Below are 15,727 nucleotides of genomic sequence, written 5' to 3' on the forward strand. Positions count from 1 at the left end.
CGGCCGATCGGATCCAGCACATACACCCACATATATACACACACATACATATACACATATACACACACACACACACACACACACACACACACACACACACACACACACACACACACACACACACACACACACACACACACACACACACACACACACACACACACACAGACACACACACACATATACACACACACACACATACACACGTGGCACTTGTGAAGTGTATGCAGGACTCAAAAAAGTGTATGTGAAGTGTAATTCAAAACACCTCACCACCACGTATGTGTATATACAGTCACGTGAAAAAGTAAGTACACCCCATGTAAAGTTTTGACTTTTTCAACATATTTCAACATACAGCTATTTGATCTTCATTTCAACAATATTGATAGATAAAGGTGATATAATATAACAAATATCATGAAACATTTACATTTTGTAGTCCATTGTATAATTTAAATAAACATAAATGCAAATTTCGCATGTGGAAAAACTAAGTACACCCTTGGCTCTAATAGGTGGTATTGCCCCCTTTGGCAGAAACAACCTCAAGTAGGCGTTTCTTATAACTGTCTACCAGTCTCTGACATCGACGGGGAGAAATTTTTGCCCACTCCTCCATGCAGAATTCTTACAGCTGTGCGATGTTTGAGGGGTTTCTTGCATGCACAGCTCGTTTCAAATCCGCCCACAACATCTCGATGGGATTTAGATCCGGGCTTTGACTTGACCATTCTAGAACCCTCCATTTCTTTCTTTTCAGCCATTCCTTGGTGGATTTACTGGTATGTTTAGGGTCTTTGTCATGTTGCAAGGTCCACCTTCGGTTGAGCTTCAACTCTCTGACAGATGGCCTCACATTATCCTCAAGCACCCTGTGGTACAATGAATAATTCAGCGTGGATTCTATGATGGTGAGCTGCCCAGGCCCTGATGCAGCAAAGCTGCCCCAAACCATAATATTTCCACCACCATGCTTTACAGTTGGTATCAGGTTCTTGTGGTCAAATGCTGTCTTTGGTTTTCTCTAAACATATCTTCTGGTACTGTGGCAAAATAGCTCTACCTTTGACTCATCTGCCCAGAGCACATTGTTCCAGAAGTGCTGGTCTTTGCCTAGGTGTTCATTGGCAAACTTTAGTCTTGCCCTGATGTTATTTCTGGACAGCAAACGTTTCCTCCTGGCACACCTCCCATGTAGATCAAATTTGTGCAGCCTCTTTCTAATGGTAGACTCGTGCACTTTGACATCAACAGTGGCAAGCGCTACCTGTCAGTCCCGTGATGACATTCTGGGGTTCTTAGAGACTTCTTTCAGCATCTTGCGGTCTGCTCTCGGGCTGAACTTGCTGGGGCGGCCAGGCCTGAACAAGTTGGCAGTTGTTTGGAATCTTCTCCACTTGTAGATGATCTTCCGGGCAGTTGAATGATTGATTTCAAATTGTTTGGAGATCTTTTTAAATCCCTTCCCAGACTTGTAGGCATCTATAACCTTCTTTCTGAAGGCCTCAGAGAGCTCTTTCGATCTAGGCATGGTGACGCCGCACACTTCAACAACAACGAGCAAGCCAATCTAAATGTCTGAGGTTTAAATAAGACAGGTTCCTCCAAGAACCTCTCTAACGATGTTCTAATCATTTGCACCTGAGCTGGTGCACCTGATTCTAATTTTAGGTATTTGAAGTAGTGATAAATGTGGGGGTGTAATTACTTTTTCCACATGCTAAATTTGCATTTATGTTTATTTAAATTAAACAATGGACTACAAAATGTAAATGTTTCATGATATTTGTTATATTATATCACCTTTATCTATCAATATTGTTGAAATGAAGATCAAATAGCTGTATGTTGAAATATGTTGAAAAAGTCAAAACTTTACATGGGGTGTACTTACTTTTTCACGTGACTGTATATGTGTATATGTATATATGTGTATATATATATATATATATATATATATATATATATATATATATATATATATATATAAAATGTTATTTTACCTTTGGATCGGAAGGGCCGTTTTAGGTTTATTATCATGCCCGACTGCAACTAAACCTCCTTGCAAGGAAATTTAAGCCACAAAAGCTGGCTTTGTCAAAAATAAAACATTTTTTGTTTATTTCCATTAATTCTAAATTAAAAGGGAAAATAATTGTTTCTGCATTACAATATCTGTGTAACAAAGATCTATCTTGGTACCCACCTTCAGTTCAGCAGTCCTAGATACTACAGTGTCTGCAACGTTCAGGATGTCTTTGAAGGTGAGACGCTCTAGGATTGTGCCACGAGGAAGGTCAAGCATACGGAACAGATCCAGCCAGTGGTCTGTTGAAAGATGTTCTCCACGAACAAACTTCAGTGTTGGCACCAGCATCTGCAGGTTTTTGTGAAGTTAACAATTTGGTGTTACCATGAAATGCAGCAATAGAACAATAAGTAAGTGTACCACAAGCAAGATTGGAGTGATAACGAGTGAAAGCAGTAACAAATAACCACACACCCGAAGTTTGTCCACTTTTGCCTGCAGAGTGACTGTCATTTTGCTTGGCTCCAACCTATGCAGATCATCATGCCACTGAAGCAGGAAGTCCTCAAATACATGAGTTTTACTCCTGTGAAAAACGTAATCAAACACATCTCTCAAAACCAAATACTGTACCTCAAAGATGAAAAGAAACTGCCAAATAACTTGGTCGAAGTAATGGAGTTTAAAGTCTTTTTTTAAATCCTTGATTTCAATTTCCTCTCGTACTTTGACCCTTTCATTTTCTTCTTATGACATCAATTTAGGATGCTCAAGGTGCTAAGATCATCAGGCAATTGAAGGGAAGTTCAGCATGAGATGCTGTTTTCTTGAAGAAGCAGCATAGTTCCACAAGATGTTGGGAAATAGACCATTTGGATTGTGTTTAAACAGAGATTAACTTCATTGGTAGTTATCCACATTGCAACTACCACAACAACAACACAACATGCATTTTAAGGCCATGTTCCCTGCTAGAGCGGGGGTAAGCCTTGCGGTCCCCATGACAATCTTCTCCATTTTGCCCTATTTTCTGCATCTCTCCTTGTTAACCCCCTTGCCCGCATTTCTTCTTCCACCATCTTTAGCCAAGTCTTTCTCGGTCTTCCCCGTCCTCTACTTCCTTCTACATTAACTTCCATCACTCTTCTCAACCAGTCACTTTCATCCTTCCTCAATACATGACCAAACCATCTCAACCTGTTCCTCTTCACAGCATCAATCACAGGCAATATTCCCATCATCTTTCGCAATTCATCATTTGTCTTCCTCTCTCTCAACGATACTCCGCACATCCATCGAACCATTCGCATTTCCACCCTTTCCAGTCTTCGTTGCTGCTCTACGTTCATTACCCATGTCTCGCTCCCATAAATCATAACACTTCTCACACATGCAGCATACACCTTTCCCTTCAGCTTCAGCGACACTCTCCTCCTCATCAGCACGCCACTCAGTTCCCGAAACTTCTTCCATGCACATCTCACTCGAGCAACCGTTGCCGAGTCTGATCCACCTTCTCCATTCAGCATGTCTCCGAGGTAGCAAAATGTTTTCACACCTTCCAGCTTCACGCCGTCTCCAAGATCCAACTCAACATTTCCTCCATCTGCAGCTCCCTCTGTGCACACCTTACATTTGAATATAGCTGCCACACTGGTCAATGACCCTCTCAGACCACTACATTTTTGATGAACCCACTCAGCACACATTGTACATTGAATGGAGTTCACTCCGACACCCTTCCTGCACACAGCACACGGCCACTTCCCAGTTCTTTCCACCTCACCACATGCTTTACCACTTGCCATCACCTTTGTCTTTCCGATATTCACCTTCACACCTTTTGTCTCCATACATTCCTTCCACTTGTTCATCTTTTCCTTCAGTCCATCCATACTTTCCGCAATCAACACCAGATCATCTGCATACAACAACTCCCACGGTAAACCCTCCTTTACGGTCTGAGCCAGCACCTCCATCACAGCTACAAATAGTAGTGGACTTAGTACCGACCCCTGATGCACTCCCACCTTCACCTCAAACATTGCAACTACCGTTGTATATAATTTTAAATAAATGATGATTGCAGTAGTAACATTCCAAATGTTTACAAAGTGACGTTGCAAAAGGTCAGGAAAACCAAAAATCTAAATACAGGGTCCGGCTGGGAGGTGTGACGATTTTCAGAAAACTCGTACACAGTTATTTTTAGTCGAATTTCAATTTTTATATTTTTTAAAGACTACATATATAATGCCATTTAATACACTGTAACAAAGACATTTTTAAAAATGTAATTCATGTTTGAATTGGGTATAACAATGCAAGTGGGGGGTCTAGCGCATGCGTGATGGCTGTTGGTTACTCGTTGTTAGGCGCTATTTCAGTAGCCATGGAGCTGTGGATGATTGAACATCGCGTCTTTGTTGTTGAGACGTTTATTCAAACGGGTAGTTCGGTGGTGCTTACACAGCGCAGATTTCGTACTCACTTCAATGTTGGTCGACGTGGCGCCGTTTCGTCTCGAAACACAATATTGAAGTGGGTAAAAACCTTCAGGACAACTGCATCTGTGAGGCCGGGAGCAGCTCGGGGAGGTGATCGAACCGTTAGGACCCCGGAAAACATCGAAAGGGTTCGACAAGCTGTGGAGGCCAGCCCTCGTCGGTCAGCGGTACGGCACGCTCGCGGCTCGGGTCAGCGGTACGGCAAAATTCCCGATATCGGTCAGCAACAAATCCGCGAGAACTCCATCAAAGACGCCTGCACTGCGAGCGAGTCACTGTATGGGCTGGAATAGTCCAATTCGGCATAATTGGGCCTATTTTTTCAAGGAAGGCGGACGCACTGTGACAGTCAACTCACAACGTTATGTTACGATGTTGCGCGAGTTCTTACTGCCTGAATTGAGACGACGTCGCATTGACCTCCCTACAGTTTGGTTTCAGCAAGATGGGGCTACTTGCCGTACCTCAAGAGAATCAATGGCCTTATTAAGAGAACATTTTCCAGGGCACCTCATTTCAATCCGTGGGGATGTGGAGTGCCCCCCTCGATCGCCCGATCTTTCAGCCTGTGACTATTTTTTATGGGGTTACCTGAAAGCTAAGGTTTACATTGAAAAACCACGCACTCTTGAGACCCTTTCAGATGCCATCATCAGAGAAATTCGAGCTATTCCACTTGCCATGGGTGAAAGGTCTATGGACAACTTTTCCACGCGTCTGCAAGAATGCTTGGACAAGAACGGCCACCATTTAGATGATGTCATTTTTCAAACATGAATTACATTTTTAAAATGTCTTTGTTACAGTGTATTACATGGCATTATATATGTAGTCTTTAAAAAAAAAAAAAATTGAAATTCGACTAAAAATAACTGTGTACGAGTTTTCTGAAAATTGTCACACCTCCCTGACGGACCCTGTACATGGAAATAATAACTGGCTCATCACTCCCAAAAAAAATTTTTTAAACCCACCAAAACACCAGGAACTTTTCTACAGGAAAAGAACCCTCTCAGTATAAAAGAGCAATGTGGAACATAAGGTCAAAAGTCTTGAAATATAATTTTGTCGTTTTTTTTACTTATGTGGCCCACCTCTGATATCTAGCTGAAGTTTTGCATATATTTAGTTTAAAAATCACTTATAAAGAATTCATAACTCGTCAGTGCAAAAAGTTTCACATTAATTAGTTATGCTAATTAGCATAAACTATAGCGCCATCTTGTGTCCATTATTATATAGCTGTGTATAACTGAATGGGAATTCTAAATATAAAGTATGAAGTCCATGTAGAGATGGGGAAACTGTCCATGAGTGTGGGTGATCGAGGTCCTACACACACAAACACACACACACACACACACACACACACACACACTCGTATAAAGTAAGGAAATGATACAATAATTCTTTTTACCAGAAGATGGCCATTCTAATTTTAATATCAAGCTGAGTGATTTTTTTTTTTTTTAATTCTTCATGAAATGAAATCAATTATCAAGCTAGTTATCAAAGCTCTTTTTAAAAAATGAATTGGAATGTTATTAAAAATAACATTAAAAATCTAATTGAATCTTATTTAAAAATATTTTTCAAATGGAATCACTCTGCTGTGCGTATTGACGACCTCCATGAAGCCAAACCCCGAAGAACTAACATCAGAATCTTCGCCTTCCGTAGCTGCATCTAACGACATGTAAGTCGCCATGACAGCTGCTCCGGTACTGTATGTACAGTCTGAAACGAAGTGCGCCATTGGCTGATTAGCGATCACGGCCGCTCGTGGCCTATGTTACACATGCTGTGATTTGACAATATTTATTAAGAAGATCGTCAACATTTTGGGTATTTTTTCCACATTTTGAAAATATGTGCAAGTTTTGTGCTTGACAAGTTTCAGATATGAATTCTGTAATATTTTTACACAACATATTTACTAGTACCCGACTGCAAAACCGCAATGAGCCGGCGAAGCCAAAGCCTCTTGCCACTATTTTACCCATCACTATGGCATCAGTAGGTTAGGTAGTTGGTAGTAGGTAGGTGTAGTAGGTACCGTACCGGGTAAGACTTGGGAAAAGAGAAGAGCAGACAGTCCTCCCCAATACCTACATACAATAAATGTCACAAGAAGCTTAAGGAAGTAACTATACGATGTGCTAGCTCAGGGCCTATTTTAAGAAATTTTAACTGGGCTTAATATACGTTTTCACAGTATGTGTGCAGTCTTCTAACTTCAGTCGCTGTCAGGACTGGTTCTCTCCGGGCACTGCGGCTTCCTCCACCAGAAGAAGTTAGCTTGCAGTAAGATCAGTGCCGACAGATCAGACGATAGCGCCGTTTCAACGGCAATGTGTGACTGTTGTTAATCAAACCGTGTCGATGGCGCTGATTGGCTGACCTAAGCTGATCGCTGATTGGTCAGCTCACAAAATTTCGCAAATTCAGACCTAAAATGACACCATTTGCATTCTGGATGAGATTAAAATTGATAAAATTTACTTCTTGATTAATTTGGTGAATTCCGTCTCAACTTCGGATATTTCCGGCCGTGAAAAACTATCCCCGACGGCCACGAGATTTCTAAAAAATAATTCTTCGTCAATTTTATAATATTTGACGCCGTTATCACCCTCTGAAACGCGTAATAAGCTTTTTTGAAATATTTTTTCAAATGCTCGAATCTCATTGGTTCCTTGGTTCATTGGTCTCATTGGTGTTTGGTGAGGATTTTCGTTGAAGATAACGAGGTTGGTCTTAATGTATTTTGAATACAAATTAGAGGTGCATAGGATTGTGAATCAAACAAAGACGGGTGAAACAAACTCCTATTGAACTTTTTCCCAATTTTTCTATGCATACTTCCGCATCCGGAAGATTGCAGCCTCCATTGAGCGATTTGGTTTTTGAAATATTTTTTCAAATGCTCGAATCTCATTGGTTCCGGTGTTTGTTGACGATTTTCGTTTAAGATAACCAGGCCCGTGCGGGCCGAGGTTGGTCTTAAAGTATTTTAATTACAAATTAGAGGTGCATAAGATTGTGAATCAAACAAAGACGGGTGAAACAAACTCCTATGGAACTTTTTCAAATTTGTTATGCATACTTCCGCATCCGCAAGATGGCGGCCTCCATTGAGCGATTTGGTGCGTCAAAGCTTCGAAATTCTCAAGCCAAGGGATCCAGCATAATCTGTTTTTTCAACATAATACGTATGCGTTCATTGACAACACCGGCTTCGCTGGCTATAAATGCTCGTCCCACGGTCTATTTGTCTGTCTGCGTTTCCTATCCTCTCTCACCAATTCACACATTGTCACCAAATGTCGTCGGCATAATTAGCAATGTATGAAGTTAGGTTTACAGCATCTAAGTATAAGCTTACAACCCCTACTTTTATTCCGTCGGCCAAGTCGAAAATAGACTTTTGTCAAAGGTTCACCATGCCAGATGATATCACGGCATTCTGGTGGGTGGCGCTTCCAGCCCAACCATCACAGGATTGTTGTTGGCTTTCTATAGCTCGATTGTTGTTGGCTTGCTCAACTACCTCACACCTTTCTCAGCTTGACAAGGCCTTCAAGGATATTGGAATCTCCCATGATTAAGCTGACTCCATGGGCCTATCATTTTCCCACTGCAGACTGGTCAGTGGTCTGTCTCTTTGTCTTCCACCACCTCGTTTCTACTCTTTCCGTGCTTTGTCCCCTCCCCCCCCCCCCCTTTCTTCTGTAATATGTATGTGAAAGCTTCTATAACATCAGGGTGAGGTGCGTGTGAGGCCTTGAAAGAGAGGGGAGGAGTTTCGTCGCCTCGTGAGTGGGAGAGTTTTTTGGGTGGAGAGCGTATGGTGTTTATTCGCCTGTTCATGGTTGCTCCGTCGCCTGTTTGTGTTCTTGCTTCGTCTCCTGCCCTTCAACTGCTTTGTCAACTGTTAGTGGTTGCTTCATCGCTTGGTTCGTGGCTGCTCTGTTGCCAGATGCGTTGACACCCAAAAGAGATAAGACTGCACCCGAGTTCTCGTTCCCATCCCGACCCGTGCTTGAATCTGGTGTGTGGTGCCTTAGATTTCCATAAATCTCTTGTAAATAATTATTTATTGTGAATATGTGTATCCCCCCCCCCCCCCATCCTAATCCCACCATCGTACCCCACTGTCGTGTTTTACTCTTCCCCTGGTATTTAAAAAAGGGGAATAAATCCCGTTAAAACCAGAACTAAGGATCCCGTGTGTTTCTTGCACGTCCCGCGCGCGAGGCCGCCATTAATTGGGAGTTTCCAACCCCTCTCTACCAAGGGCACAAAACTCTTTCATCTTACTCATGGTTGCAACATCATTGACTTTCCTCCGCTCCCTCACTCCACAACTCCCCCTCCTCCTAATCCTACACTTAGTCCACTTGTGGCAGCACTCTGAACACTATTTTTCCCACTCTCCTTCTAATTGTCTGCTTGTCTTTATTTTTTCTTTACAAGATCTTACAAGATCTTTTCTTTACAAGCCTGGTGTTGGCTTAGCGGTTAGGGTGCTGGCTTGGGATCCTAGGATCCTGGGTTCGAATCCCGGTCGATCGCTAAATTAACACCAGGGGGGTTTACTCAGCCTGTCATCCTTCCGAGGTCGGCAAATTGAGTACCAGCTTGCTGGGATGAATGATCACGGTGTGTACCCCAGTTTAGAATAGGTACACCGCATCCCTGCGCATCGCAAGAGGCGACTAAGGGTTGGCGCCAGGAAGGGCATCCGGCCATAAAAACATTGCCTCAAACAGGGAACCATGATTGTCATGGGGCCCGCAAGGCTAACCCATGCTCTAGCGGGAAAAATGGCCTTAAAACGATCATTCATTCATTCATTCAAGATCGAGGTTCATGGAAGAGCAAGTTTGTCTTGCAAGTTTTGTCCCCAACTCATTGTTTGGAATTTGTTCATCAATTCCTCATTCACATGATTTCCTCTGCTACAATGTTAGTGTGTTGATCTCTCACCCTCCATTGGTCAGGCCTTCTATGAGCCTGGAGGTTTGTATTAAAAGCATCATGTGGCATTGTAGGCTTTGTGGCGGGCAAAATCCCATTTAAAAATATATAAACTAGAACGGCACTCAGTAGAGAGCATACCTCCGCCTGGTTGGCCATATCACACAATGGTGAAGAATCACTTTAAAAATTCTACCAGCTGGATCCGGACCCGGATCTTCCCCAAAAATTGAAGATTTTTCCTTGTCAGACACCCAACCTGTCCACCAAGTTTCGTCCAAATCCGTCCACAACTTTTTGAGATATCCTGCTATGTATCGTTTTTGGCCCAATCTCCCAATCTCCCAATGGTGAAGAATCACTTTTAAAAATTATTTTTTATCATATCCGAATCCATATTCAGATCTTCACCAAAATCGAATCTATTTGTCCTTGTCAGATACCCAACCGATCCACCAAGTTTCGCCCAAATCCATCCACAACCTTTTGAGGTATCCTGTTGTGTATCGTTTTTGGCCCGATCTCCCAAAGGTGAAGAATCACTTTAAAAATTCTGATAGCCGGATCCGAATCCTGATCTTCACCAAAATCTAATCATATCGTCCTTGTGACATACGCTACATCTCTGCCAAATTTCGTCCGAATCCATCCACAACGTTTTGAGATATTTTGTTCACAAACAAACAAACAAACAAACAAACAAACGGACAGACAAACAGACAGGGGTGAAAACATAACTTTTATCCACTTTTGGGGGCGAAGGTAAAAATCATAAGGAATGCATAGTTTCCACACATGACCAAAAACAACTGTAACTATAAGCAACTACTGATTCCCCATCCCTGAATGATTTACAATGAAGGAAAAATAGTTCAAACCTGAATGAGATCCAATCTTGAGCAGCCATCTCATCTATACCACTGTGGAAATCTTCATAAAGTTTCCAGTTTTGGGCGCAGACCTCCAGTTCGTGTGCTACATCCTCGACCAAATCTGACGATGGTCTTTCCAAATGGAAATGGTCACAGTCAGCACTGAAACACAGATGAGCGCATTCGACATTTCCGACGGGCCTAACTCTGCCGCTCCAATTCTGCATCTTGACTCTCATTTTACACAATACATCGAAAAACGTCACCCTCAACACTGGGCATTTTCACTGGTACTACTTTGTTTTGATTACTTACCACAACCGTTCTCTTTCACCCTGCAGCTCCTGGAAATCTGTCTGATGCCCTCGTACTATTTCCAATGCTCCACGAGTTTCAGGACCCTCGATTTCTAACAGTGCATCTCCTGGGCGAAACTGCCTCCAGTGGGATGCAAAGCGCTCCAGATCAGCTTGCCAAGTGGCCAGGCGCGTCACTACTCCACTCTTCAGTGTGGATATCTGCAAGGTGGGCACGGACATTGCATGGGATGGAAGTGTGAAAAACAAAAGGACCTGCAAATGTGCTACATTGTCTCCATGGATCCAACTCACCTGCTCTTGCACCATTCTGTGATGTGCTTCCATGAAGTCATGCAGCTGTTCCCAACGCTTTCTTAGATCAGCAAGAGCAGCTACGCTGGTGCCTCCCACAGATCTCAGCAACTTATTCTTTCTCTCTGCCTCATTGATTACAGGCACAAACTGTGAATAGACCAGCAGCTAGATATCATCATCGGTATCTTTACTGTCTTATACTTAATTCAATTTAAAAACCTCCTCATGATACATTAGTCAGGGTTGGAAAAAAAAAAAAGGAACACCGAGAAAGTATGCAAGTTATGAAATAGAAACCAGGAAGGACGTAGTCCCACCGTGATGATGTGAGGAGCCACCTGGTACTCTCAGACACCATCCAGAGAACAGAAAATATTCAAAATGGCAGACAACCACAGACTTTGACCACATACTGTGTAGTTTACCTTGAAAACATAACATTCCTCATTCAATAACGTTTAACATCACATTTCCAGGGATCATACATAACAAACGAGCAAAGTAAAAAATAATTTTCAATAAACAAGCGTTACGCCTCGGTCCCCCGTCGGTGAAGTGATGCGAGTTGACAAAGTGGAAGACGCAAGGCGGCCATCTTGGATTTTGACGTGGCGACCCAATTTTCAATAGCGTTCTCCCTTATACGTAGATACACCCGCACACCAGATTAGAAGTTAGTAGTTCGTTTATTTTTCAAGATATTCCGCTCACAAGGTTCAGACATTTACTTTTCAAGATATCGTGCTCACAAGGTTTAGATATGGTGACAGCCATCTTGGATTTTGACGTGGCGACCTCATTTTCAATAGGGTTCTTCCATATGCCTAGTTGCACCCATACACCAAATTAGAATTCGGTCCTTCGCTTACACACGCACGCACACACGGACGGACGGACGGACTGATGCACACACGGACGGAGGGGAAACCATAGTCCCCCTTTCGCTTTCGCTTTCGTGCGATGGGGGACAACAATCAAAATGAATTTGTTATAATATCAACCTGTATGGATGGTATTATAATATTGAATGGCCCATTCACTGGTTTCCTGCCACAAGGAATGTGTAATATGCTTCCACTAATGTACACTTGTACATCGCAGAGAGAAATTAGAATGGCACTCAATATAGCACAAACCTCTGCCAGGCTGAAGACTTTACATTTTGTATTCCACTGATAGGACGGATCTTGTAAAAACAAAAGAACACGGTTCCGTCGAATGGCTGGATCTGCATCTGGACTTGAACCAGAATATAATCAGCTTTTTCTTGTCACTTAACCAACTCATCCACCAAGTTTAGTCTGATATCATCCATAGCTTGTTCAGATATCATGATATACATAGTTTTTCGCCCTTCAATGGTGAAGAATCACTTGCAATATTCTCGCATCCGGACCCGTATTCAAATATTCAACAAAATCGAATCAATTTGTCCTTGTCACACTCCCAACTTGTCCACCAAGTTTCGTCCGAATCCGGAAACAACTTTTTGAGATATCATGCGATGTATCGTTTTTGGTGCTGTCTCTCAATGGTGAAGAATAACTTTAAAATTCTAGCACCCGGATCCGCATCTTCACCAAAATCTAATAATTTCGTCCTTGTGACACACACAACCTCTCCACCAAATGTCGTCCGAATCCGTCCACAACGTTTTGAGATATCCTGTTCACAAACAGACAGACAAAACAGACAGGGCTGAAAACATAACCTCCATACACCTTCGGTGGTGGAGTTAATTAGCCACTGCAAGTCAAACTGTGTTTGAGAAGTATACAAGATGCTTCTTGTAAAATAAGGTGATTTTGGAGGTGAACCATGGATCCAAGAGTATTGAAGGAGTGTGTGGAGCAGGTAAGCAAGATGTTAACCGATACCTTTCACAGCTCATTGGAGTCAGGCCAGGTCCCAGAGGATTGGGTAGTAGTAAATGCAACTCCGTTATTTAAAAAAGGATTTTGAGAGGAATCGGAGAATGATAGACCTGTTAGTTCTACTTCAGTAGTGGGGAAGGTGCTGGAGTCGTTAATTAAGGATTAGATGGGTTGGCATTAAAAATAAATAAATCTAATTAAAGGCAGCCGGCACGGATAAACTATAGGGAGGTCATGTTCAACAAATTTATTGAAATTATATGAAGCAATTTCAGATTGGATGGATGATGAAAGCGTAATGGATGTCTATTATATCTAGACTTTCAGAAAGCATTTGATAAAGTTCAGCATGGAAGACCGTTGGCTATGGTTCAGGTTTATAGAATGGTTGGTAGATTAGCTAATTAGCTCCTGGATTGGAGACTGGATTAGAGATAGGAAGCAAAGACCGAGTGTGAATGGAAGGATGTCGGGCGAGGAGGATGTAATTAGTGGGAACCTCAGGGATCAGTGCTAGTGCGAGAACCATGATTATTCATAATTTACATCGATGATTTGGACAGTGGGAGTAGGCTATCCAAATTTGCAGAGGACACTAGGCTTGGAGGTAAGTTAAATAACAGAGAAGGGGGTGATTAGATTCAGGAAAGTCTTCGAGATACTTTCATAGATTGGGCAAAAGATTGGCAGAAGTACAGTGGTGAGAAAAAGTTTGTGAACACTTTAGAATTTTCTGTATTCCTGCGTAAATTTGACCTAAAATGTGATCAGACCTTCATTTAAATTCTAATAATGGATAAAGAGGACCTGATTAAACAAGTAGCACACAAAAATCTACTTTTTCATTTATTTATTGAGCAAAAGGATCCAATATTCAATTTATTTGTCGGAAAAAGTATGTGAACATCTAAGTGAATGAGCTCTATTAAGGGGGTAATTACAGTCAGGTGTTTCAATCAATGGGATGACAATCAGAAGTGAGTTTGGGTGGCCCTGCCATACATGAAAAACATAAACTTTGTTCATCACAATCAGAGGTCTTCACCACACAGGTTTGTGGAAGCGCGTCATGCCCCAATCAAAATAAATTTCTGAGGACCTCAGAAAAAAGTTCGCGATGCTCATCAGTCTGGAAAGGGTTAAAAAAAAAAAAAAACACCTTTAGAGGCCATTTTTCCCCGCAAAGCGGGGGTTGGCCTTTTTCGGGAACCGTGGTTGTTGTTGTTTTTTGGTCCCCTTTTTGAAGCAATGTTTTACGGCCGGATGCCCTTCCTGACGCCAACCCTTTTTGCCGCCTTTAACCACAAACAGGGAATTACCAGTGAACTGGTACTCAATTAGCCGACCTCAGAAGGATGACAGGCTGAGTCAACCCCCCTGGCGTTAATTCAGCGATCGACCGGGATTCGAACCCAGGATCCTAGGATCCTAAGCCGGCACCCTAGCCGCTAGCCCAACACCAGGGTTGAGTCTGGAAAGGGTTACAAGACCATTTCTACACATGTTTGGCTCCACCAATCCACTGTCAGGCAGGTAGTGTACAAATGGAGAAAATTCAACACCATTGTTACTCTTTCCAGGAGCAGTCGTCCAACGAGAATCACATCAAGATCAAGACATGCAATAATCCACAAGGTCACAAAGATCCCCAAGGTAATGTCTAAGGATCTGCAGGCCTCTCTTGAACAAAGAACCTCAGGGTAACGTCTAAGGATCTGCAGGCCTCTCTTGAACAAAGTACCTCAGGGTAATGTCTAAGGATCTGCAGGCCTCTCTTGAACAAAGAACCTCAGGGTAACGTCTAAGGATCTGCAGGCCTCTCTTGAACAAAGAACCTCAGGGTAATGTCTAAGGATCTGCAGGCCTCTCTTGAACAAAGAACCTGAGGGTAATGTCTAAGGATCTGCAGGCCTCTCTTGAACAAAGAACCTCAGGGTAATGTCTAAGGATCTGCAGGCCTCTCTTGAACCAAGAACCTCAGGGTAACGTCTAAGGATCTGTAGGCCTCTCTTGAACAAAGAACCCCAGGGTAATGTCTAAGGATCTGTAGGCCTCTCTTGAACAAAGAACCTCAGGGTAACGTCTAAGGATCTGCAGTCCTCTCTTGCATTGGCCATTGTCAGTGTTCATGACTCCACAATCAGGAAAACGCTGAAGAAGAATGGTGTGCATGGGTAGATAGCAAGGAGTAAACCACTGCTCTCCAAGAAGAACATTGCCACCTATTTAAAGTTTGCCAAACACCAACTGGATAATCCAGAAAGCTATTGGAAGAAGGTTCTGTGGCCAGATGAGTCGAAAGTGGATTATTTTGGCTTAAATGAAAAACATGTTTGGCGAAAACCAAACACTGCATTTCAACACAAAAACCTCATCATCAAGAACAGTGAAGCATGGTGGTGGGAGTATCATGGTTTGGGGCTGCGTTGCTGCCTCAAGACCCGGACGGCTTGCCATCATTGACAGAACCATGAATTCTGGATTGTACCAGCAAATTCTACAGGAGAATGTCAGGACATCCGTCTGTGAGTCGAAGCTCAACAGAAAATGGGTTATGCAGCTCGACCACGATCCTAAACACAGAAGTAAATCGACAACAGAATGGCTGAGGCAGAAGAGATTTTGCATTGTGGAATGACCAAGTCAAAGTGTAGACCTTAATCCAATTGAAATCTAAAACAAGCAGTTCATACAAGAAATCCCACAAATATCTTTGAGTTGATGCAGTTCTGTAAGGAAGAATGGACCAAAATTCCTCCAACCCGATGTACGGGACACGTTTGGTTGAAGTTATTTCCGCTCAAGGAGGTGCCTCCAGTTACAGAATGTAAAGGTTCACATACTTTTC

The 15,727-nt window shown here is 42.5% G+C and overlaps 1 protein-coding gene across 1 annotated transcript in view; it reads right to left on the minus strand.

The window, feature by feature from the left end:
* Positions 1-15,727, minus strand: part of DYNC2H1 (dynein cytoplasmic 2 heavy chain 1) — a 235,102-nt gene that overhangs the window by 179,527 nt on the left and 39,848 nt on the right. Inside the window, exons 11-15 of the mRNA XM_078784009.1 lie at positions 11,003-11,152; positions 10,707-10,909; positions 10,398-10,553; positions 2,507-2,618; positions 2,210-2,380 (exon numbers count right to left, since the gene is read on the minus strand). Of these exons, the coding sequence (XP_078640135.1) occupies positions 2,210-2,380; positions 2,507-2,618; positions 10,398-10,553; positions 10,707-10,909; positions 11,003-11,152 (792 nt within the window). The remainder of the gene's footprint in view (positions 1-2,209; positions 2,381-2,506; positions 2,619-10,397; positions 10,554-10,706; positions 10,910-11,002; positions 11,153-15,727) is intronic.

This window comes from Myxine glutinosa, chromosome 8, assembly GCF_964187855.1.
Source record: "Myxine glutinosa chromosome 8, kmMyxGlut1.1, whole genome shotgun sequence".
Lineage (NCBI taxonomy): Eukaryota > Metazoa > Chordata > Myxini > Myxiniformes > Myxinidae > Myxine > Myxine glutinosa.